General features: G+C 46.3%; 1 protein-coding gene across 2 annotated transcripts in view; it reads right to left on the bottom strand.

Annotated features, from left to right (window-relative positions):
- The window catches only part of LOC118084239 (collagen alpha-1(XXVII) chain), a 267599-nt gene that overhangs the window by 69874 nt on the left and 171732 nt on the right, over nucleotides 1-25993 (bottom strand). For both annotated transcript variants that reach the window (XM_060270658.1, XM_060270659.1), the window contains exons 29-37: nucleotides 22984-23037; nucleotides 22522-22566; nucleotides 20933-20977; nucleotides 18939-18992; nucleotides 9283-9336; nucleotides 7745-7798; nucleotides 6176-6229; nucleotides 2720-2773; nucleotides 1363-1470 (exon numbers count right to left, since the gene is read on the bottom strand). In XM_060270658.1, the coding sequence (XP_060126641.1) occupies nucleotides 1363-1470; nucleotides 2720-2773; nucleotides 6176-6229; nucleotides 7745-7798; nucleotides 9283-9336; nucleotides 18939-18992; nucleotides 20933-20977; nucleotides 22522-22566; nucleotides 22984-23037 (522 nt within the window). The remainder of the gene's footprint in view (nucleotides 1-1362; nucleotides 1471-2719; nucleotides 2774-6175; nucleotides 6230-7744; nucleotides 7799-9282; nucleotides 9337-18938; nucleotides 18993-20932; nucleotides 20978-22521; nucleotides 22567-22983; nucleotides 23038-25993) is intronic.

The following is a 25993-nucleotide window of genomic DNA, read 5'->3' as shown; positions in this document are numbered from 1 at the left end:
ACCTGGCAAGCACCCTCCTCTTGCTGCTGCAGCTCAGTGCCCGGAACTGGCTATTGCTGCTGCTGAAGCACTGACAAAGCGCCTAGTAGCGCATGCCGCGTGGAGCCCCGAGCCAGCGGGACCCAGCTGAAGTGCCGACAAAGCACCCAGCAGCTCTGCACAGAGCGCCCCGAGCCACAGCAGCAGCAGGAGGAGGAGGATTCAAAGTGCTACAGAGCACTGCTGGGTCCTGCTGGCTCAGGGCACTTCACATGGTGCTGCCGGGCATTTTGTCGGTGCTTCAGCAGGGGGCGCTGCTGGATCCCGCTGGCTCAGGGCTCCACGCGGCGCGTGCTGCTGGGCGTTGCTGGGTGTTTTGGCGGGGCTGCAGCAGTGGCAGCATCCGGTTCTGGGCCCCAACCCGACAGGCCTCTTCCTCTTCCTTGGCGCCCTCCAGAACTGCGCCTAGCACTACAGCCTATTTTCGGGGTATGTCTTATATTTTGTCAACGCATGAAAATCCTGCCCTGGCTTATTTTAGAGGTACGCCTTATTTTATGAGAAACACGGTAGGTATGTGAAATCCCCAAAATGGAAACTCCGTTCAAACCCATATTGTCATGGGTGTACCCAGCATGGGATGGGGGGGGCAGCTGCCCCCCCAGAAGCAAAAATTTACATGGTTATAAAGTGATGAAACAGGCAACAGCCAAGCGAGGAAGGCAGGTATCCCGTCGGCGACACAGCCGCCCAGAAGGGAAAGGGAATCCTCAGAGGGAGCCGGTTGAGCTCTTGTAAACGTGCGACGGATTGGGGGGGGGGAGTTTTGCCAGCGAGTTTCACAGAGAGAAGGCAGGCGCGTTTCCCTCAACACTGTGCTTCGCCGCCACCATGAGCGCAAAGGAGCTCTGCTCCGCTGGCTAGGCGCCTCCAGCGCCCTTCGCACCTGGAGCGGGACAGGGCGCCAGCTCCCCTTCCACCCGTGGAGAGGGGCCAGTTTCTGGGAGAAGCGCCCCTTCGCCCAATCAGCGGGCAGGCGTGCGTGCGTGCAGCCAGCAGCCCTCGAGCGAACGAGCGCCAGAGAGGCGGCCAAAGAGCCTCTTCTCGCTCCTCCTCTCCACCGCTGGGAGGAGAGTCGAGGAGGTTGCCGGAGAGCAGCGGGCGCAGCCAACGATCCCCTGGCATGCTCCCCATGGTTTGCCCCCCCCCCCCGTTTTGATCCTGGGTACACCCCTGCATATTGTGAGAATAGAAAGGGTACAAACAGCACCTACACACCACACACCCTGAAAAAGAAGGAAAAGGAATAAGGCAAGGGGCCAGCATGGTTAAACAGCAAAGTAAAAATATTCAAAGAAAAAGCAAGGAATTTGGCAAACTCACTCGAACGCCTGTGGGCCCAGGGGATCCAGGAGGTCCTTCCTTTCCTTTGACGCCTTCCTGCCCTTTGTCTCCTGTTCCTCCTTCTAGGCCTGGTTCTCCTTTGTCACCCTGGAAGAGTGACATGGGTAAGTTGATTTTCTGTTAATTCTCACAGGTTGCCCTGAGTTTCACCAGCAAGGAAAAAAGAATGCGACAGAAATCCAGCGTAGTTCAACACAGAGACTCCCCACCCCCTGCTTATAGCCAAGTCCATGCAAGGGTAGCCAGATCATTTAGCTAAGGGCATGAAAGGAACCATTCAATAAGCCTGCAAGAGGGGGGGGCGCACAGGAAGAGGTTAAAATAAGGGATTATCTTGTAAGAAGGGATTGTCTGGCTCAGACGTTCATGAGAGATGGCAGCAGTGAAGAGCAGCAAATAATAATAATAATAATAATAATAATAATAATAATAATAACAATAATTTATTTATACCGCGCCCATCTGGCTGGGTTTCCCCAGCCACTCTGGGGGGCTTCCAACAGAAATATTAAAATGCATTAATTTCTTAAAGATTAAAAGCTTCCCTAAACAGGGCTGCCTTCAGATGCCCTCTAAAAGTCTGGTACCGTATATTCCGGCGTATAAGACAATTGGGCGTATAAGATGACCCCCAACTTTTCCAGTTAAAATATAGAGTTTGGGATATACTCGCCGTATAAGAAATATGACCCGGCGTATAAGATGACCCCCAACTTTTGAGAAGATTTCCCTGGGTTAAAAAGTATATCATTCGTATACTGATGAATACCCAGCCCAAACCCCCTGATGATCTCTCCCAGCGGCTGCATGTAGATGTTAAAAAGCATGGGGGAGAGGACAGAACCGTGAGGCACCCCACAAGTGAGAGCCCAGGGGTCTGAACACTCATCCCCCACCACCACTTTCTGAACACGGCCCAGGAGGAAGGAGCGGAACCACTGTATGACAGTTCCCCCACTGCTGGAGGATTTTTCGGCCGAGTTTTCCAGGAATGGAAGTACTCGAGCTCATATGGTTATAGAGTCCAATGGGAAAAGATATATGTTCCGGAGCTTCAACTTTGTAAGGCGGGAGTCGTCTTTCAGGCATGGCCATCTTAAGCATATCTGGCGCCCTGGCAACGTGGTGCAAAGATCCCTCCGGCGGCCCCCCACCCCATTTCCCAGCACCCGCCGTGCGGCACCCCCTGGCGGCCCGGCGGCCTGGCACTCTGCACCACCCAGCCTTTCCATAGGGCCGGCCCTGATTTCAGACTCATTCAAAAGAAAGAAGATTTGGGAAAATTTATATTCAGCTAAGCAAGGCTTTTCTCGAGGAAAAATCACCAAACTGTTACCTTTAGCCCATCTGGCCCTAGAGGGCCACTGTCACCTTCAAGGCCCAGATCGCCCTACAAAAGAATCAAAGAACATTATTTTTTCTTCATATTGTTGCCTCGTATCTTCCCGGACGCGATGTCCTGGCTTGTTTGGAGTGAAAGAGAAGCAAAAGACTGTGTGAGTTGAACTTTATAGCTGTTGTTACTGAGCATATTTCTTAAAGATGTGAAGTTGCCGATGAGAAAAGCCCCCCCCTAGTCAGACGGAAGGAGTTCTGGACGCGTTCGGAGGATTTATGAGCTGTGACGCACTTTAAATTGGAGCAGCGACCTGAAGCTAAGTTCAGCTATAGGGCAAGGAGATCCATTAATTTACCAAGAGTTCATGGTTGGATGTTTGGGTCTCCTGCCTGAAAAAGCTGTAAATTCTATAAAGATAAATAAATCGTAAATCTTCATGGCTATGAGAGAAAATGAAAGTGATTTGAGCCTTTTAAGATGGCGCTGCTACTCCGTCGCAACAGGGAGCTCCACTAAGAAGATTTATGGGGAGGCTGGACTGATTAACTCACACAGGAGAAAGAACATCTGTGAAACTTCGTTTGACATTTATCTCAGCAGCTGGAACAATTGGATGAAAGTGGAAAACATCTAGGTGACTGTAAGGGGAAGATTTGGAATATTATGAGCTTGGAGGACGATTTGAACTTTAGAAATAAGACGGCAGTGGACAGTTGCGAGGAATTCCCAATTTCTTGAAGCATGGGAACCCAAAAATAAATTATTTAGATGATTTGGCATAACATTCGGTTTGATTGATATATATATGTGTATAATTTGAAATATTGAATGTGATATAATTGGTTTTAATTGGAAAATTAAAAAAAAATATTTTTTTTTATAAAAAAAAAAAAGAATCAAAGAACAGTTGTCAGCACTTGCAAACATCCCAGATCATCACCAGGCTAGCTTACGGGGTGCAGAGCCCAAACTGCTCTGTACTTGAGCACCTTTTGGGCACGTTGAAGGGCAGGTGGTGCTGTGGGTTAAACCACAGAGCCTAGGGCTTGCCGATCAGAAGGTCAGCGGTTCGAATCCCCGCCACAGGGTGAGCGCAATATCCCGACGGGAGTAGCTGAGACACCAGGCTCTCCATGGATTACGATCCACTTAAGAAGGAGGTGAGGGCAACGCAGAGAGAGGAGGCAGGGGTGGGGCTATTGGGCCGGCATGCTGATATGAGGCCCCCAAGCTCATCAATTGTTCCCACTCTCACATACCAAAGAAACAAGGAAATTCCACCTTCTTTGATTCCATTTCACCCAGCTATGCACGCAAGTTTCTCTTTCAGAGAGTCCCGGTTTTTAATCTGTCCTCCAGCATACATTTTAACCCAGAACACCACTGAATCTCTTGAGTGAGGGATGAAGTTCTGAAACAAGGACTGCGCCTACTTTTTTTGAAACAAGCTGAACACCACTCCAATCCTCCATCTCCCAACTACTGCTCTTCACTAACCCACACTTGCAGACTACCGCGCTACTGTGAAATGTGCAAAACTTAAACCAAGCCCTTCAAGATATACATAGCAACCTGCCTCAGAAGGGAAGCAGAGCTAATATGCAACACAAAAGGAAAAGGAAACATAAGCAACTTTCTCCTCCAACACTGTAAAAACTTTGGAAGCCACAACTTTAAACAAAGACAGTGTAAGAGAATAGGGGGATGTGTATGTACAGTATGTGTATGACTGTAATTGTGTTTTTGTTATGCTTTTAAGGGAGGGCATTCAATTTCGTTGTACTATTTAAAGTACAATGACAATAAAGTATCTATCTATCTCCCGCTGCTCGGTCCCACCTCCTGCCAACCTAGCAGTTCGAAAGAACGTCAAAGTGCAAGTAGATAAACAGGGACCGCTCCAATATAATACCGGTGGAAATTAAAACAACAAAAAGAAAATTACTTATGTATGGAATAGGAGCAGCTAGGATGCTAGTAGCTCGAAATTGGAAATCTGGAAGTATACCGAGCATTACTGATTTGCAAACTCTAATGGTAGAATACCTACAATTGGCAACAACGTCAGCAAGAATAAGAGGGCAAAGAAGACAAAAAGCAAGAAAAGAATGGGGGATGTTTAAAGATTATTTATTGAAAAATGGAATATCGAAAACCCTAATAGCAGGCTTAGGCTGAATCTAGTTTAAATAATAGTGTACGAAATGTTAAGCAGTTATAATATTCTGAAAGGTGTGATAAATTAGAAACAACATAAGCTACCGAGGGAATAATTGGAAGAATGGTTTTAATGTTTTGCAAAAAAAAAAAAATCTTTTTCTTTTTCTTCTTTTTTCTGTTCCTTTCCCTTTTTTCCCCTTTTTTGGTTCAAATCTGATTTTTGAGGTATTTTTTCTCTGTGTATTTTTCTTTGTTGTAATTTGTTAAGATCTGATTATTTGTGGAATGTTTGAATTTGTATTTTAAACTAATAAAGAATTTCTACTATTTCATAGAATCATAGAATTTGTTTTTCTGTGAAAGAAAGCCACCTTTTGTTTTTCCTCTGTATACTTTCAACGGTATACTGCTAGTCAGGGGTTTCATGCTAGGTTGCAGGCCCGTCTTAACCACATCGAGCGCCGTGGTCCCTCCGCTGCGCCCCCCCCAACTCACCGCGGACGCAGAGGAGGGACATGGCATGGGTGGGCCGGGCGCTGAGGGTGGGCCGGGCTGCCTGTTTGTCCTCCGGGGCGCCTGTGCCTCCTCCTCCTGCGCGGAGGCCTCTGCTGGGGGCGGCTCTGCCGCGCAGTGCCTGCCCTCTTGTCCTCCTCATGCCCATGACCTGACCCGCCAGGCTGAGGCCGGGACTCAAACCTGTGGCGGGCGGGAGGCAAGGAGCAGGGGGAGCGGGAGGGTGGCCAGGCTGTCTGGTGGGCACAGCAGCACGGTGCCCACTGGTGGCATTGCGTCACCCACCCGTACCTTCGGGCTGGCCCTGCTAGGTTGGGAAAAAATCTTTAATCTCTTGGTGGTGTATTTTAGCCAAGTCAAGTCAACTTCGGTTTGCGTATTTTGTTTCTCGATAAACTCTGCATGAAGCGTACAGTGGTACCTCGGTTTATGAACACAGTTGGTTCCGGAAGTCTGTTCATAAACTGAAGCGAACTTTCCCATTGAAAGTAATGGAAAGTGAATTAATCCCAGATGGGTCTGCGGCGTTCGTAAACTGAAAATTCATAAACCAAGGTGTTCGTAAACCGAGGTTCCACTGTACTTGGAAGGGCCACTGGGAAACTGGGGTCAATGATTTTATGTTAGCACTCTTAATACCCAGTTTCCCCCAATATTATTTCGCGATATCTCCAAACCGCTCAGGGCTGCAAAACAGGAGGGCAATTCAGCCCAGCACTACGGTTCATATTTTGTTGGAACTGCAAGTAGCCCCTTCATAGAAATGGTACTTCGACTTACCCGCTGGCCAATGAGGCCTTGTTCTCCTGGAATCCCAAGAGGTCCAAGGTCACCCTAAAGGGGCAAAGAGGGAAGGATGGGGAGGCAAATTTGGAAGACAGCATATTATTACGTTAGAGAACTGCACAAAGCAAGGCTGCAAGGTGCTCAGGGTTTCAGAGCTTTAAGTCTTCTGGATTACCTTCTTAAGCATACCGTCTTAAGCATATCTGGCCCCCTGGCGCCGTGGTGCGAAGATCCCTCCGGCGCCCCCCTGCCCCGTTTCCCAGCGCCGGGCGCAGCAGCCCAACACCCCCCCTGGTGGCGCCAGCCAGCCTTGCCGTAGGGCTGGCCCTGATTACCGCTTTTATTTCTATTCCTGTTATGGTTTCATTAGGCATTTTTAAATTTCTTCTTCCTTTTCCTCTTCCCTTCAGTAGAGGTTTGTGTAAAATTTCTCGAAAATTTTTCTTATCTCTTTGGGTTTTTCTATCATTCTCCCTTCTATTTTTCATCTATTTATCCATCTTTCACTTTTTCTTTTCTTTAATTGCCACGCTAACATCTTCCCCGGTTTGTTGCCCACTCAAAATTTTTACGTTTCCAGAACTGAATTTCTCTTTCCATCTCCTGATCAACCAAATTTTCGTATTCGCCCCTTAGGATATTAATTTCTTGATTAATTTCTTTTTTATTGGTTTTATATAATCATTTCTCCTTCTTTTTTATTTCTTCCATCAATTTCTTTTTCCTTTCTTCTTTAGCATTCCTATAATCTTATTCTGTTGGATAAAATATCCCCTTGCCACTGCCTCCCCAGCATCCCATATTGTTTTTAAGTCCACCTCTCCATTACAATTTAATTTAATACAGGCCCCCTGTAAGATTTTTTATTATTATTCATAAGGAATATATTCATTCTCCATCTTTTGTGTGTTACTTGTTCTTTTTCTTCTATACTTAAAGTTACCGGGTGGTGATCTGTCAAGGTTTTAGGTAATATTTCTGCCTTTCCTATTCTCGTTAGGATATTTTTAGAGATCCATATTCCATCTATTCTACTGGAGCCTGATGACCTGGGTGAGGGCAGAGCTTGATCTACCACTTTGCTTCTGACACCTCCTCTTTCCAGTCGTCTCCCTATGACCACTGCTCATTGTCTCGCCACCAATTGCTGCGCTGTGAACCTTCTTCCCTTGGTGGTCCCGCTGCTGGTTCCTGCCACTATTCCTCTGCATCCATGACATCTTGGTGGCTGGTAGCACCCCACCGGTCATCTGGCGGTGTGCAGGGAGGGGGAGGCCGCCGGTGGGGCCGCGCGGCTCCCCAGATCTCTGCACTTCCTGGGGCACCCCTGGGGGGCGAACACCCCCTGTGTTTGAAATATGATTGGCCGGGGGGGGGGGCGCCAGAAGGTGATCTCGTCTAGGGCGCAAAAACCCCTAGCACCGGCCCTGCTCCTCTGCAGATCGTGCTTTTGACCAGCACGCTCTTTGACACCAAGACATTGCAGAAACAAAAGCCAAAAATACCCCTCTGATCGAACATCGCTTATAGAGGTGTGTGTTCCCCTGCCACCACCCCCTTTACCTTCATGCCTGTTTCACCTGGAAGTCCACGTTGCCCTGCCAGGCCAGGAGGTCCCTGGTAGAGTGGAGAGGAAGAAAAAAAGGAAAAGGACATTGTCAACAAATAGAAAACCCATGAAAATGCAATTATCAATTACTCCATGATTACCCCCAGATAACCTATTTGAACTGACATTTTCCTACCAGCCATGTCCATTTTTGAGCCTTGTCATTGTCACATCCAATTTTCCCTCCTCCAGCATTGTACCATCAGTTGTATGCAGTTCACGTGAGAAAATATCAAGTCTTGTCAGGCAATTTATATGGTGTATTTTGGTGATTTTAAATTTGGAATTAAGCTGGATTTAACCTCGGTGGGGTCTCTTGTATATTAGAATCATAGATTCCTAGAGTTGGAAGAGACCACAAGGGCCATCCAGTCCAACCCCCTGCCAAGCAGGAAACACCATCAAAGCATTCTTGACATATGCCTGTCAAGCCTCTGCTTAAAGACCTCCAAAGAAGGAGACTCCACCACACTCCTTGGCAGCAAATCCCACTGCCGAACAGCTCTTACTGTCAGGAAGTTCTTCCTAATGTTGAGGTGGAATCTTCTTTCTTGTCGTTTGAATCCATTGCTACATGTCCGCTTCTCTGGAGCAGCAGAAAACGACCCCTCTCCCTCCTCTATATGGCATCCTTTGATATATTTGAACACGGCTATCATATCTGCCCTTCACCTTCTCTTCTCCAGGCTAAACATACCCAGCTCCCTAAGCTGTTCCTCATAAGGCATCGTTTCCAGGCCTTTGACCATTTTGGTTGCCCTCTTCTGGACACGTTTCAGCTTCTCAGTATCCTTCTCGAACTGTGTTGCCCAGAACTGGACAAAGTACTCCAGGTGAGGTCTGACCAGAGCAGAATACAGTGGTACTATTACTTCCCTTGATCTAGATGCTATACTCCTATTGATGCAGCCCAGAATTGCATTGGCTTTTGGAGCTGCTGCATCACACTGTTGACTCATGTCAAGTTTGTGGTCTACCAAGATTCCTAGATCCTTTTCACATGTACTGCTCTCAAGCCAGGTGTCTCCCATCCTGTATTTGTGCCTTTCCTCTCCCCCCCCCAAGTGGAGTACTTTACATTTCTCCCTGTTCAAATTCATCTTGTTTGCTTTGGCCCAGTTGTCTAATCTGTTCAGGTCATTTGGAAGTGTGATCCTGTCCTCTGGGGTATTAGCCACCCCTCCCAATTTGATGTCATCTGCAGACTTGCTCAGGACGCCCTCATCCAAGTCATTGATAAAGATGTTGAAGAAGACTTGGCCCAAGACAGAACCCTGTGGCACCCCACTAGTCACTTCTCTCCAGGATGAGGAGGAGCCATTGATGAGCACCCTTTGGGTTCGGTCAGCCAGCCAGTTACAAATCCACTGAATGGTAATGAAGACTGAATGGTAGCATTGTCTAGCCCGCATTTCACCAGCTTCTTTACAAGAATATCCTGGGGCACCTTGTCAAAGGCCTTGCTGAAATCAAGATAGGCTACAGACTCTACCTTATGTCCAATTTCTCCCAAAGGCCCAGGTGGACCTTGAGCTCCCTGAGATCCCTGAAATAAAGAAGCATATTGTTAAGAATGTATGGAGAGCGTCCTGCTGGATCAAAATGAAACATAGACTAAATAAGCATCCTGCTCCCAACAATGACCAGCCGATGCTCCCTGCAATGCTTATAAACAGGGTGTGCAGGCTGCACCCCCTCACAACTACTGCCCTTCCAGCAACTAGTATGCAGGGGTAGACTCAGGCCCATCTTAACCACATCCAGCGCCGTGGTGCAAAGGTCCCTATGGTGCCCCCTCCCTTCCCCAAATTTAGCCTGGAGCCGAGGGTGCCATTGGGGCTGCTGCCAGCGCTCTCGCTGCTACCCAGTGGCCGTGAGGAGCTGAGTCGCTTAGGAGAGGCACGTGATGCTGGGTGAGGGAAGCAGCTCCGTGGGGTTAGCACGACCCCCTTTGGCCGAGTGAGAGCGATGGGGCCTGCCGTGACAGGTCGCCGGCACCCTCTGGCTTTGTGCAGCCGCCGTCTGAGGCAGGAAGGGAGGTGGTGCGCTGCAGCGGCTGATGGGGACCCTGACCAGCGGTGGCAAGCCCGCCGCTGCCTGCCTGCCTTGGGCGTTGGCTGGCGGCGCGGCTGGGGGAGGTCTGTCCGCACAGTAGCATCGGCAGAGGGCTGGTAGGAGCCGGAGTCCCGCTTGCCTCCCCCGGAGCGAAGGCGCACCATGCTGCAGTTCCTGCGCAGGACCTTTGGCCGGCAGTCAATGCAGCGCTACAGGCGAGTAGCCGGTGAAGGTGACGACCGTGACGGGGCGCCCTGAGTGGCCTCGGTGGGAGTTATGCTGGCCGCGACCGGCGCCCCGGCATCTCCGGACACCCCCTACCAAGCCGTGGCCCCGGACCTCTTCCCTGGCGCCCTCCAGTGCCCAGCGCCGTGGTTCCCTGCGCCACTAGCCTCTATGGCTAAGACAGGCCTGGGTAGACTGCCTCTGAATGTGGAGGTTCTGTTTAGCTACCATGATTCATAGCCACCTCTCCTACACTGATTTGTCTACAGTGGTACCTCGGTTTTCGAACAGCTTAGTTTCCGAACAACTTGGAACCCGAACCCTGCAAATCCGGAAGGGGGTGTTCTGGTTTTTAAACGTTGCCCTGGAAGCCAAACATGCTCCCGAGCTTCCGTTTTGACTGTTGTGCAGCAATTTGAGTCCCCCGCATAGTAATTAAGGCTCCCCCCTCCATTTTAACACTTAAGCAACAAATTTAAGTCCCCCCCCCTCATAGTAATTAAGGGTTTTCCCTCCCGTTTTCACCCTTAAGCAGCAAATGTAATTCCTCCTCGCATTGTAATTAAAGACTTCTGTTTCTGACTGCAGTGTTCTGAGGTGATATTTGGTGCTTTAGCTTTTGCTATTTTTTTGCGTTTTTCATTTTTGTGTCTGTGGCTTGTTTATCATTTCATGAGTGATTGATTTTGTGACTGCGGAAATGGATAAAAGCTCCCCCATACAAACAATGACTATCATCGGTGCAGGTAAGATTTTTTAAAAAAAATCCCGCCTGGCGGGATTCAAAATAAATGATAATAAAACAAATATGATGGTAAAATTTTTAGAAATAGAGGAAAGGGAAAAATTACAAGAATTGACTGGTATTCAAATTAAAAAGAAAATAAAATATCTGGGAATACAAATAACATCAAAAAGCATTGATTTATTCCAGGAAAACTATGTAAAAATTTGGAAGGAGATTAAAACAAAAATGAATACTTGGACTAAATTAAAAATATCACTATTGGGATGCATATATTTGGTTAAAATATCAATCTTAGCAAAGATGAATTATTATTTCCAAAACTTACCTATTCTCGGCGGAATGAAGTGTTTTAAGGATTGGAAAAAAGATATAACCAAATTTGTATGGGGAGGTAGAAAACCCAGAATAAAATACAAGGTATTAATTGACCATAGAAGCAGAGGAGGACTGGATCTGCCCAATCTGGAAATCTATCACGATGCCACAGCTCTACACTGGATGAAGGAATGGGTGGAGCTTAAAAATGACGATATATTGGATCTAGAAGGGGACGGAATAGGTTTTGGTTGGCACTTTTACTTACTTCAAGAGAATTTAAGGCCACAAAATAATTTCTTTAACAACATTATTAGGAAGTCCATTTATAGAATATGGAAAAAACACAGCGGGATATTAGAAACAAAACCCCCCGAGATGGATATCACCACTGGAAGTGGTGGCAGTTAAAAAACGCAATATGGGGACAAATTGGCCAACATACAATGATGTATTACAAGACGATGAGGGCAAATTAAAATTAAGAAGTTATAATGAATTAAAACATTTTCTAAATAGCTGGTTGCAGCACTTCCAATTAAATAAAAGGTTTCAAAAAGATAGAGAAATAGGATTTAATAAGGAAATTTCTAAATTTGAACAAATTTTAACAATCGGAAAGAGTAAATACATAAAAAACTTATATAGCTTATTATTAGAATAGGAAACAAAAGAAGAATTAACTAAAACATCAATGATTCGTTGGGGGCAGGACTCGGGAAAGACGATCATGATTGAGAGCTGGGAGAAATTATGGAATAGAGATATGAACTATACTCCAAGTTATGATCTGAAGGAGAACTTAATCAAGATGCAATATAGATGGCACCTAACCCCACAAAAATTGGCCAAAATGTACAAAGGAGTGGATGAGAGGTGTTGGAGATGCCGAAAGGAGATAGGCAGCTACATTCACATATGGTGGAGATGTACGGAAATTAAACCTTTCTGGGATATGATATATAGGGAAATGGAAAAAATACTCAGGTACTCCTTTAAAAAGAACCCTGAATTATTCCTCCTAGGTATCCTCCACGACGAAATTTGCCCAAAAGATAGAAATATCATAATGTATGCAGCGACAGCAGCTAGAAATCTAATTGGTTCAAATTGGAAAAGTAATAAGATACTGTCCAAAGAGGACTGGCAGAACAAATTGTTAATATATTATAACTCAGCAACAAAAAATGCTGAAGTTAAAGGAATTAATGAAGAATCCAGAAACAAAGATTGGGGGAAATATAGAGATTATCTAATGGCAAAGGTGGAAAATCCCTTGCTTGCAGAAGCCACATGAATGCTCAGCAACAAAAGGTTCCTTAATAGAGTCATATCAAACAATTAGGTATACGATCGACCGTGAGAACATGAAAGGCGCAGAACAAATTATGGCTGGAAGTACCAAATCACGCACGGTGGGTGGAGGGATGGGTGGTGGTGGGAAATAGGAACACAATATTAACATGTTTTTGTTTTTTGTTTGATGTTTTGTTATTATTTGTCGTTATTCCATATATATATATATGTGTGTGTGTGTGTGTGTGTGTGTGTGTGTGTGTGTGTGTGTGTATATATATATATATATATATATATATATTTGTATATATATATACATATATTTGTATATATTTTGTTGAACCTTATATTTTTAGTTGACTTATTATTATTGTTTACCTTTTTTATCTCCTTTGTTCATGATTTCTGTTTCTTATGATGATTTGTAAATGTTGAAATACAATTTTTTTTAAAAAAAAATCATCTACAATACTGTTTTATTTATTTTATAGTACAGTGCATTGATGGTTGCTTTCATTTTATGGATCAATAGTCTCGTTAGAGAGTAAAATTCATGTTAAATTGATGTTTTAGGGGTTGTTGTTGTTGTTGTTGTTGGTGCTGACCTTTAAAGCCCTAAACGGCCTTGGTCCCGTATACTTGAAGGAGCGTCTCCACCCCCATCGTTCTGCCCGGACACTGAGGTCCAGCTCCGAGGGCCTTCTGGCGGTTCCCTCATTGCGAGAAGCCAAGTTGCAGGGAACTAGACAGAGGGCCTTCTCGGTGGTGGCGCCTGCCCTGTGGAACACCCTCCCATCAGATGTCAAAAAGGAAAACAGCTACCAGATTTTTAGAAGACATCTGAAGGCAGCCCTGTTTAGGGAGGCTTTTAATGTTTAACAAATTAGTGTATTTTAATGTCTCTGTTGGAAGCCGCCCAGAGTGGCTGGGGAAACCCGGCCAGATGGGCGGGGTATAAATAAATTATTATTATTATTATTATTATTATTATTATTATTATTATTATTATTATTATTTATACCCCGCCCATCTGGCTGGGGTTCCCCGGCCACTCTGGGCAGCTTCCAGCAAATAAAGTGGTGCCTCGACTTACGAATTTAATCCGTTCTGAAGGCACCTTCGTAAGTCGAAAAATTCGTAAGTCGAAAAACGCCATTGGAAATGCGATTTCCCATAGGAATACATTGAAAATGGAAAAATTCGTAAGTCGAAGCAACCCTATCTAAAACCACTGCGGGTTTTTTTCTGGATGTTGAGACATTCGTAAGCCCGCGGCCATTACCTCCATTCGTAAGTCGAAAAATTTGTTGTCGAGTCGTTCCTAAGTCGAGGTACCACTGTACCAAAATACATTAAAATATCACAGATTCAAAACTTCCCTAAACAGGGCTGCCTTTGGGTGTTTTCTAAATGTCAGGTAGTTGTTTATCTCTCTGACCTCCGATGGGAGGGCATTCCACAGGGCGGGCGCCACTACCGAAAAGACCCTCTGCCTGGTTCCCTGTAGCTTTGCTTCTCACAGTGAGGGAACCGCCAGAAGGCCCTCGGTGCTGGATCTTAGTGTCCGGGCTAAACAATAGGGGTGGAGATGCTCTTTCAGGTATACAGGACCGAGGCCATTTAGGGCTTTCAAGGTCAGCACCAACACTTTGAATTGTGCTCGGAAATGTATTGGGAGCCAATGTAGGTCTTTCAAGACCGGTATTATGTGGCCTCGGCGGCTGCTCCCAATCACCAGTCTAGCTGCCGCATTCTGGATTAGTTGTAGTTTCCGGGTCACCTTCAAAGGTAGCCCCACGTAGAGTGCATTGCAGTAGTCCAAGCGAGAGATAACCAGAGCATGCACCACTCTGGTGAGACAGTCTGTGGGCAGGTAGGGTCTCAGCCTGCGTACCAGATGGAGCTGATAGACAGCTGCCCTGGGTACAGAATTGACCTGCGCCTCCATGGACAGCTGTGAGTCCAAAATGACTCCCAGGCTGCGCACCTGGTCCTTCAGGGGTACAGTTACCCCATTCAAGACCAGAGAGTCCTCGACACCTGCCCGCCTCCTGTCCCCCCAAAACAGCACTTCTGTATTGTCAGGATTCAACCTCAATCTGTTAGCCGCCATCCATCCTCCAACTGCCCCCAGACACTCACACAGGACATTCAGTGCCTTCACTGGTTCTGATTTAAAAGAGAGGTAGAGCTGGGTGTCATTTTAAAAGTCTGGAACAGATTAATCCGTTTTGCATGACTTTCTATGGGAGAGCGCACCTTTGTTTGGGAACGCTTTGGTTTTGGAACGGACTTCTGGAACAGTTTAAGTTTGAGAACCCAAGGTACCGCTGTAATTCTTGTTTTGTGGTGGTCATCACCACATCCAAAGTCTCCTATAGGCTGCATATTGTTATGGATTTGGGAATGTCAAGATAAAGGTAAAGGGGCCCCCCTGACCATCAGGTCCAGTCGTGTCCGACTCTGGGGTTGCGGCGCTCATCTCGCTCTATAGGCCAAGGGAGCCGGCGTTTGTCCACAGACAGCTTCCGGGTCATGTGGCCAGCATGACAAAGCTGCTTCTGGCGAACCAGAGCAGCGCATGGAAACGCCGTTTACCTTCCCGCCGGAGCGGTCCCTATTTATCTACTTGCACTTTGACGAGCTTTCGAACTGCTAGGTGGGCAGGAGCTGGGACCGAGCAACAGGAGCTCACCCCGTTTCAGGGATTCGAACCGCCGACCTTCTGATCAGCAAGCCCTAGACTCTGTGGTTTAACCCACAGCGCCACCTGGGTCCTAGGTACTGTATATTCCTGCGTATAAGACTACGTTTTAACCCAGGGAAATTTTCTCCAAAGTCGGGGGTCGTCTTATACGCTGGGTTGTATTTCTTATACGGCGAGTATATCCCAAACTCTACAGTGGTACCTCTACTTACCAATTAAATGCGTTCGTAAACCGAAAATTCGTAAATTGAGGTGTTCATAAACCGAGGTTCCACTGTACAGTGTTTCTCATATTATAAGACACGTCTTATATATATTTTTTCCTCAAAAAAACCCACTATGGCTCATTTTCAAGGGATGTCTTATTTTTTTCCTCCTCCTCCTGCCGCGGCCGGCATTGCTGCTGCGCCTATCACTATGTCTTATTTTCGGGGTATGGCTTATATTCCTTGAATGCTTAAAAATCCTGCTATGGCTTATTTTATGGGTATGTCTTAAAATAAGAGGGTATATGTTTTGTATCAAATTTGGACACAACACCACATTCCACAATGGGGAGTGTTCTTAGCAACATAGGCTATACAAATGTCACACCTGCGCAAGGTAAAAGCCCCTTTTGGGGACCTCAAAATTCAGCCAGCAGACCCTGCCGGCATGCTGGGAAAAGAACCTATAGGAGAGGTAGCAAAAGATCGCCCTCTAGCGTTGTCTATACTGTTACTGCAGCTAGAAAAAAGCTTCCTTATGTGTTTTATGATCCTATAGAATGTTGTATATATGATGATCCTATAGAATGTTGTATATATGTGACTAAAGCTTGGGTTCAATTTTATACAGTGGTACCTCTACTTATGAATTTAATGCGTTCCGAATGCACATTTGTAAGTCGAAAAAACTTGTAAGTCGAATCCCACAGGAATGCATTGATAGAAAAAAATCGTAAGTCGAAGCAACCCTATCTAAAAATTCGTAAGTAGAAAAAAATCCTAGATGGCGGCCGGAGCTCCGTTCGTAAATAGAAACATTCGTAAGTAGAGTTATTCGTAAGTAGAGGTACCACTGTATATTTTAACTGGAAAAGTTGAGGGTCGTCTTATACGCCGGAATATACGGTATATGAGCCGCTTCTAAGAACAGTCAGAAGAGCTCTGCTCGAATGGATCAAAGGTTCATCTGGTCCCCACAAGCTGAACGCAAAGTCCTCTCCCCCTGTTTCACGGAATTATTGAACCATTCCTCTCCCTTCCCCATGTCCCAGCAACTGGTATTCAGATGGAGGCTGCCTTGGATCATGGATGCTCTGTTCAGGAGGAGAACATTGTGTTGGTGGCTCTGCTATTATGGAACTCTTAAATGGGCTCAGCGAGTATGGACACTCAAGATAGTGTTACAGATACCCAAAAGGGTGGGTCATGGAAAAAAAAAACAACGAAAATGTTCCCTCCCTTTGTCTTATCTCAGGCGTATGGTATAAACATAGTCAAATTTCAAAATTGGGACAAATCGGTTAATATTTAGACCCTGCTCCTACAGATTGAAATTTTGCCTCACTGCGAGTGATAAAAACGTAGGAATTTGACTCATTTAATTCTCAGGATGTTAAATTGTGAACTAATAAGCCTAAATTTTAGGTTTTATGTAGAGCAATAATAGTTGCATACTATTATTTTCTGCAAGATTTATTTATTTAAGAGAAAACATTGAGTTTGACCTTTTTAAATTTTCATTCGTTCATATTTCATCACTTTTTCTTCCCTTATCTTTTCTCTCTTTTCCCTCTTTCATTTATTTGAGCATTTAATATTTCGGGAAGAGATTGGACTTTTCCACCTGGCACTTAATGTAGTCTATAAATGATTTCCAATTTTTTCCACTCTCTTCTTTCTTTATCCCTTTAACCTCTTCATATTTTATTGCCATATTATAATACATCAATAATTTGGTCTGCCAATCCTCCTTATTTGGTATTTTTTTTTTTAGATTTCCAATCTTTAGCTATCAATAATCTAGCTGCCGCTGTGGAGTAACTTACTAAACATCTGTCTTTTGGTTTAATATCATCTCCCAACATGCCTAGGAGGAAAATCTCCGGATTTTTCTTAAAAGAATATTTTAACGTTTTCTTCAATTCTCTATATACTTCTTCCCAGAACACTTTGATGTTTTTACATTTCCACCACATGTGGATATAGGAGCCGATTTCTCTATGGCATCTCCAACATTGGTTACTAACTCCTGGATACATCTTTGCCAATTTGTCCGGGGTTAGATACCACCTGTTTTGCATTTTCAATAAAAAAATTTTCATGTCGTAATTAGGTTCCGTAATTAGGTTCCGTCCTCTCCCCCATGCTTTTTAACATCTATATGAAGCCGCTGGGAGAGATCATCAGGGGGTTTGGGCTGGGTGTTCATCAGTATGCGGACGATACCCAACTCTATCTCTCTTTTAAATCAGGGGGCTCTGGGGGGAGAGAGGGAGGAGGGGACAAACCCAATTATAAAATGGACCACCTTAAACTATCCACTTTGCATGGGACTCTCTCGTGGCAGGAGGGGGCTCGTGGGGGGTGGTAGAAGAAGGGGGAGAATATGTTATGTATGTCTTGCTTTATTGTGTAAAATTAATAAAAATTATTATAAATAAATAAATAGAAAACACCTAAAGGCAGCCCTGTTTAGGGAAGTTTTTAATCTGTGATATTTTAATGTATTTTTATATTTGTTGAAAGCCGCCCAGAGTGGCCGGGAAAACCCAGCCAGATGGGCGGGGTATAAATAAATAAATAATAAATAATAATACCGTAGGTGTGAATTTGGAATGGCATCCATATAACAATTGTGATAGTATTTTTGCAGCAAAGACCTGGGAGGCTGCCGGTATGTGTTGGCCCCCTTTCCCGTAGAAAAATATTATTAGCGCTTTGGTAGATCTTTCCGCACCGGCAATAGTATTTTTAATCTGATAGCGCCACAAGAGCCCCTTCCCTGGAAGGTTATACCCAGGTATTTAAAGGATGCTACCTGTTCTACCTTCCCCATGTCTCAGCAACTGGTATTCAGAGGTAGGCTGCCTTGGATCATGGATGCTCTGTTCAGGAGGAGAACGTTGTGTCGGTGGCTCTGCTATTATGGAACTCTTAAATGGGTTCAGCCATAGGGACACTCAAGATAGTGTTACGGATACCCATTACCCAAGACTGCACCAAGCGGTGTGGAGTTGCCTAGTTGCTAGCGCCGGGACCGCACAAAGTTTCAGCGCTTTTGGGAGAGCTGTTGCGAGAGCCGCGACTCAGCTGTTAGCCGCGGGCGAGTGGAGCAGGGACCGTGCCTCTCGCTCTGAATCTCCTGTGGCTGCCGCTCCTCCGCCACTCATGCCGAAGCCTTTGGAGGATTTACATAGCCAGCAGGAGAATTTATCCAGCCCCCTCAGCTGCTTCTTCAGCGGCTGGTGAGCTAGCTGCTGTCACGGCGCTCTCGGCGATTCTAACCGCCTTGGATGTGGCCGCCAACGCGGCCGGGCTGCCGGTGCCCGATGCTAACCCCGCTGGGACCGCTTAGCCCCCAGCCGACCGAATCGGTCGGCTCCAGTCTGACGTAGGCGGGAAACCCCCCTCCTCAATCGTGAAAGCTCTCAGCCCCGACGCGAGTGTTCAGTGCATGATGCCCACAACACCACCTCTGATGCAGGCGCGGAAGTGGTTTTTATGGAACTCTCTCCCCAGAAGCAGCCCGCTCTAGTCTGTTTCCCATTAGAAAGAAAGTTTAGATTTGTTGTTGCCTGGGATGAATGGGTACTTGCCGGGTCTCCTGAAGGCCCTTTAGCTCCTTGGGGGCCAGAAGGTCCTTGGATACCCTGGAATAAAGTAGGACAACAAAAAGTTCAGAGTTCAAGGTTGGAGTGCAATTTTTCACACCTCTTAATCACTCATTAAAGGTAAAGGGACCCCTGACCATTAGGTCCAGTTGTGACCAACTCTGGGGTTGCGGCACTCATCTTGCATTATTGGCCGAGGGAGCTGGCGTACAGCTTCCAGGTCATGTGGCCAGCATGACAAAGCCGTTTCTGGCGAACCAGAGCAGCGCATGGAAACGCCGTTTACCTTCCCGCTTGGAGCGGTTCCTATTTATCTACTTGCACTTTGACGTGCTTTCAAACTGCTAGGTTGGCAGGAGCTGGGACCGAGCAATGGGAGCTCACCCCTTCGCAGGGATTCGAACCGCCGACCTTCTGATCAGCAAGCCCTAGGCTCTGTGGTTTAACCCACAAGCGGTCCCTATTTATCTAGTTGCACTTTGACGTGCTTTCAAACTGCTAGGTTGGCTGGAGCTAGGACCGAGCAACGGGAGCTCACCCCATCGCAGGGATTCGAACCGCCGACCTTCTGATCAGCAAGCCCTAGGCTCTGTGGTTTAACACACAGCACCACCTGCGTCCCTAGTCACTCATTAAAAGGTAAAGGTAAAGGGACCCCTGACCATTAGGTCCAGTCGTGACCGACTCTGGGGTTGCGCGCTCATCTCGCATTATTGGCCGAGGGAGCCGGCGTATAGCTTCCAGGTCATGTGGCCAGCATGACAAAGCCGCTTCTGGCAAACCAGAGCAGCACATGGAAACACCGTTTACCTTCCCGCTGTAGCGGTTCCTATTTATCTACTTGCACTTTGACGTGCTTTCGAACTGCTAGGTTGGCAGGAGCTGGGACCAAGCAACGGGAGCTCACCCCGTCACAGGGATTCGAACCACCGACCTTCTGATCAGCAAGCCCTAGGCTCAGTGGTTTAACCACAGCGCCACCTGGGTCCCTTGCAAATTAGCACCTTGCAAATACTTCATAAAAGGAGCAAGGAGGTGATTCAGAACTAGGACGGAGAAATGACCTAGTGCCTCACTCTCTGGGATGACAACTGACCCAATTCCAGAGAAATGGTAAGGCCAATGAAGACATTTAATTTAACCTGTTAGATATTCTATCAGGGCAGATATATTGCTCAATTTAGGAAAAAACAAAGCAAACATCAACTCATAATCCCCTGGGGGAAGGGGAACCCGTGGCCCTCCAGACAGGAACCATGTCATCCCGGACCTTTGGCCGTGCTGGCTGGAGTTGATGAGTCCAAGGACAGCAAGGCCCATAAATATTCCTCGCCCCTAGTGAATCATAGAATCATAGAGTTGGAAGAGACCACAAAGGCCATGCAGCCCAACCCCCTGCCAAGCAGGAAACACCACCAGAGCATTCTTGACATATGGCTGACAGCAACGCGTGGCCGGGTCAGCAAGTAGAATCATAGAATCCTAGAGTTGGAAGAGACCACAAGGGCCATCCAGTTCAACCCCCTGCCAAGCAGGAAATCTTGGGTTCGGTCAGCCGGCCAGTTCCAAATCCACTGAATGGTAGCATTGTTTAGCCCGCATTCTACCAGCTTCTTTCCAAGAATATCATTGGCTTCTTTTAGCTGCTGCATCACACTGTTGACTCATGTCAAGTTTGTGGTCTACCAAGACTCCTAGATCTTTTTCACATGCACTGCTCTCAAGCCAGGTGTCACCCATCCTTTCATTTTTTTTTTTGCCCAAGTGTAGTACTTTACATTTCTCCCTGTTCAAATTCATCTTGTTTGCTTTGGCCCAGTTGTCTAATCTGTTAAGGTCATTTTGAACTTTACTTTCCATAAATTGCTGAGATGCTTCTTGTGCATCCATCTCAAAATAAACAGATAAAATTATTAAAATTATTAAGGAAAAAACACACATATAAGTTTGCTATAAAACAGGACGCAGCATAAACTTACAGGGAAGCCACGAGATCCCATCGCACCAGTCTCTCCCATCTTTCCCTGAAAACACATATACAGTTATGAGTATGAATCCAAACAAAATCATGTCTTGGTAAGCTGGCAGCAAAAGCACAGCGGAAGATAAATAATAATAATAATAATAATAATAATAATAATAATAATAATATATTATTTATACCCCGGCCATCTGGCCAGGTTCCCCCAGCCACTCTGGGCGGCTTCCAACAAAATGTTAAAATACAGAAATCCATCAAACATTAAAAGCTTCCCTAAACAGGGCTGCCTTGAGATGCCTTCTAAACATTTGGTACTTGTTTTTCTCTTTGACATCTAATGGGAGGGCATTCCACAGGGCGGGTGCCACCACCGAGAAGGCCCTCTGCCTGGTTCCCTGTAGCTTCGCTTCTCGCAGCGAGGGAACCACCAGAAGGCCCTGGGCGCTGGCACTCAGTGTCCGGGCAGAACGATGGGGGTTGGAGACACTCCTTCAGGTATACTGGACCGAGGCCGTTTAATGGGAGGGCGTTCCACAGGGCGGGTGCCACTACCGAGAAGGCCCTCTGCCTGGTTCTCTGTAGCTTCGCTTCTCGCAGCGAGGGAACCACCAGAAGGCCCTGGGCGCTGGCACTCAGTGTCCGGGCAGAACGATGGGGGTGGAGACGCTCCTTCAGGTATACTGGACCGAGGCCGTTTAGGGATTTAAAGGTCCAGTATACCTGAAGGAGCATCTCCACCCCCTTCATAAAGGATGCTTACTACACTTCAGGGAACATCCGGGTGGGATGGCTGTTCAGAGAAAGGCTGGAAGATCTGTGGCCCTCCAGATGTTGCTGGACTCCAGATCCCACTAGCCCCAACCAATGTAGGGGAGCAGGGCCAGTGCTAGGTTTTTTTTGCGCCCTAGGCGAGATCACTTTCTGGCGCGCCCCCCCATTAAAAATAATAATAAATAAATAAAAATAGAAAATATAAGATAGAAAAAAATAAAAATAAAAATTAGAGAAAATAAAAAATAAGAATAAAAATAGAAAAAATAAAAAGTAGAAAATATAAAAAATAAAGTTGAAATTAAAATTAAAAACAGCTGAGAGGCACGGCGAGGTGGCCCCAGGCTCGCACGCCTCTTGAGCTTCGTGTGGGAAATGCGAGCCTGGGGCCGCCTCCACTGCGCCTGTCACCTGTTGAGCGGCTTCAGGACGATCTCCGGAGGCACGCGCGTGCCTCGGGATAGCGGCCTGAAGCCGCTCAACAGGTGACAGGCGCAGTGGAGGCGGCCCCAGTCAGCACCAGAGGGCGGCGGGCAGGCTGGCCAGTGCCCCCTCCATTTTGGTGCCCTAGGCAGCTGCCTAGTTTGTCTAAATGGGCGCGCCAGCCCTGTAGCCGAGGGGACAGTGGTAAGGGGAGTTATAGTCCAGCAATACATAGAACACTCCAGGTTCCAGAATTCCTGTGTTGAAGGCTGGTCCTTCCTCTATTTTAACCATTTTTGAAAAGCAAAGCAAAGGAAAACCTACACCAGTTGCTAACCACAATCTTCCCCAATCTTCATCTCTTTCAGACACTCCAAAGTTCAACCAACTTACCTGTTGCCCATCTGGTCCCTGTTTCCCTGGATGTCCTGGAAGGCCCTGTTAGAAAGAAGTTGTCTAATCTGTTAAGGTCATTTTGAAGTGTGATCCTGTCCTCTGGGGTATTAGCCACCCCTCCCAAATTGGTGTCATCTGCAAACTTGATCAGGATGCGCTCAAGCCCATCATCCAAGTCATTGATAAAGATGTTGAAGAAGACTGGGCCCAAGACAGTCACTACTCTCCAGGATGAGGAGGGGCCATTGATGAGCACCCTTTGGGTTCGGTCAGCCGGCCAGTTACAAATCCACTGAATGGTAGCATTGTCTAGCCCACATTTTACCAACATCTTTACAAGAATATCATGGGGCACCAAGAATATCATGGGTCACCGCAGTGCAATGGACAAAGTTCATAACATGCCCCAAAACAATCGAGCCACAACTAACAGTCTCCGGAGCTGGGGGGGGGGCTCACCTTAGCACCTTGCTGCCCTGGTTCGCCCACTGGTCCATCAAGACCTCGAGCACCCTAGGGAAAAACAAACACAGGCACAGATGAATATACATAAATATACAACATTTTAAAAAGTGGGGACGGGGGAAAGAAAGAAGAAAGTTGTACATGAGGAATGAACAGAAGGTCTCTCTCTCTCTCTCTCTTTGCCATATCATTTTTATTTATTTTACAGACATATACATTTAGGATAAACATGTTTAGGCAGTATGTGGACCAAGAACTCCCAGAAGTAAAAGCTGGATTTTGAAGGGGCAGAGGAACCAGAGACCAAACATGCGCTGGATTATGGAGAAAGCTAGAGAGTTCCAGAAAAACATCTACTTCTGCTTCATTGACTATGCAAAAGCCTTTGACTGTGCCGACCACAGCAAACTATGGCAAGTTCTTAAAGAAATGGGAGTGCCTGATCACCTCATCTGTCTCCTGAGAAATCTCTATGTGGGACAAGAAGCTACAGTTAGAACTGGATATGGAACAATTGATTGGTTCAAAATTGGGAAAGGAGTACAACAAGGTTGTATATTGTCTCCCTGCTTATTTAACTTATATGCAGAATTCATCGTGCGAAAGGCTGGACCAGATGAATCCCAAGCCGGAATTAAGATTGCTGGAAGAAATATCAACAACCTCAGATATGCAGATAACACAACCTTGATGGCAGAAAGTGAGGAGGAATTAAAGAACCTTTGAATGAGGGTGAAAGAGGAGAGCGCAAAAGATGGTCTGAAGCTCAACATCAAAAAAACCAAGATCATGGCCACTGGTCCCATCACCTCCTGGCAAAGAGAAGGGGAAGAAATGGAGGCAGTGAGAGATTTGACTTTCTTGGGCTCCTTGATCACTGCAGATGGTGACAGCAGTCATGAAATTAAAAGACGCCTGCTTCTTGGGAGAAAAGCAATGACAAACCTAGACAGCATCTTAAAAAGCAGAGACATCACCTTGCCGACAAAGGTCCGTATAGTTCAAGCTATGGTTTTCCCAGTAGTGATGTATGGAAGTGAGAGCTGGACCATCAAGAAGGCTTGCCTACAAAGGTCCGTCTAGTTCAGTAATGGGCAACCTTTTGAGCTTGGTGTGTCAAAATTCGCCAAAAAACTGAGCATAACTTGGGTGGTGTGTCACTTCGAGAAAAAAAATCAAAAACATAATTTCGCGATATTTATAGTTTAAATAACAAAAATGTATAATTGTAATATATAACTGTATTTAATAAACCAAAAACTAATTATTTAACCAAACCAAACCAAAAACCCCTTATTTATCACAAAGTGCCCAGAGTTGTTGAGCTTTTTTGGGAGAGCTGCTGACCAAAGTTTTGGAGGTTTTTTTGGGGTGTGTGTGCAAAAGTTGCTTTGCTTTTGGGGGAATGCTCCAAAGCTGCTGCACTTTGGGGGGAGAAAGAGAACAGAAATGAATGACGATTAATACCTTCGCAGGAACTAACACGCAGCACCGATATAGTCTGCCAAAGCGCAAAAAACAAAACAAAACACCCAGCACAGAACGGGTTAAAAAACAAACACTGTTACACCCAATCATCGCCTGCCAAAGCGCCAGAAAAACAGCACAGAAAGGGTTGAAAAACCAATCTCTGGCCACCAGCAGCAACAACAACAACAAAAAAGGATCCGGGTTTTAACAGCGGAGACAAGCTCTAGCGTGAGGAGGAGCGGGAGAACAAATGGGGGGAAAGAAACAACAGCGTGAATGGGATGATGGGGCGTGTGCCAGCAGTGAGGGCTCTGTGTGTCATGTCTGACATGCGTGTCGTAGGTTCGCCATCACTGGTCTAGTTCAAGCTATGGTTTTCCCAGTAGTGTTGTATGGAAGTGAGAGCTGGACCATCAAGAAGGCTGATCGCTGAAGAATTGATGCTTTTGAATTTTGGAGCTGGAGGAGACTCTTGAGAGTCCCTTGGACTGCAAGAAGATCAAACCTATCCATTCTGAAGGAAATCAGCCCTGAGTGCTCACTGGAAGGACAGATCCTGAAGCTGAGGCTCCAATGGTTTGGCCACCTCATGAGAAGAGAAGAATCCTTGGAAAAGACCCTGATGTTGGGAAAGATGGAGGGCACTAGGAGAAGGGGACGACAGAGGACGAGATGGTTGGACAGTGTTCTCGAAGCTACAAACATGAGTTTGACCAAACTGCGGGAGGCAGTGCAAGACAGGAGTGCCTGGCGTGCTCTGGTCCATGGGGTCACGAAGAGTCGGACACGACTAAACGACTAAACAACAACATGAGAGAGAGGAAGAGTCACACAGAGCGGTAGTGTAAGTGCCTAAAGTGTGCAGCGGGGAAGACAGCCAAACTGCTACAGCAGTTATTTCTTTGTTTCAAAGCAAGGCAGGAATTGCTGGCCAATCTGTGACGGCAAGATCACACCAGGAGCCCAAATAGCTGGAAGCTTAGTGGACAGGAGGCAGTTGTAAATGCAGAGATCCTGCACTTTATTTACTTCTTGGTTTGTTTTAACTGGCAGGTGGGACTGATGACTTGGCTCCAGATGGTGGGGGAGCAGCTATCTCCTGTCACACAAAATCTGAAGCTGCCTACCCCTATCCCTTTCAGATAACTGGTTCTCATATATCAGGGGAATCCAGCAATCTGTCACAGAGGGAAAGGATGGGAGACACCTGGCTTGAGAGCAGTACATGTGAAAAGGATCTAGGAGTCTTGGTAGACCACAAACTTGACATGAGTCAACAGTGTGATGCAGCAGCTCAAAAAGCCAATACAATTCTGGGCTGCATCAATAGGAGTATAGCATCTAGATCTAGGGAAGTAATAGGACCACTGTATTCTGCTCTGGTCAGACCTCACCTGGAGTACTGTGTCCAGTTCTGGGCACCATAGTTCAAGGATACAGACAAGCTGGAACGTGTCCAGAGGAGAGCAACCAAAATGGTCAAAGGCCTGGAAACGATGCCTTATGAGGAACGGCTTAGGGAGCTGGGTATGTT

The sequence above is a fragment of the Zootoca vivipara genome, chromosome Z (assembly GCF_963506605.1).
Source record: "Zootoca vivipara chromosome Z, rZooViv1.1, whole genome shotgun sequence".
Lineage (NCBI taxonomy): Eukaryota > Metazoa > Chordata > Lepidosauria > Squamata > Lacertidae > Zootoca > Zootoca vivipara.
This window is presented reverse-complemented; position numbering and strand designations above follow the sequence as displayed.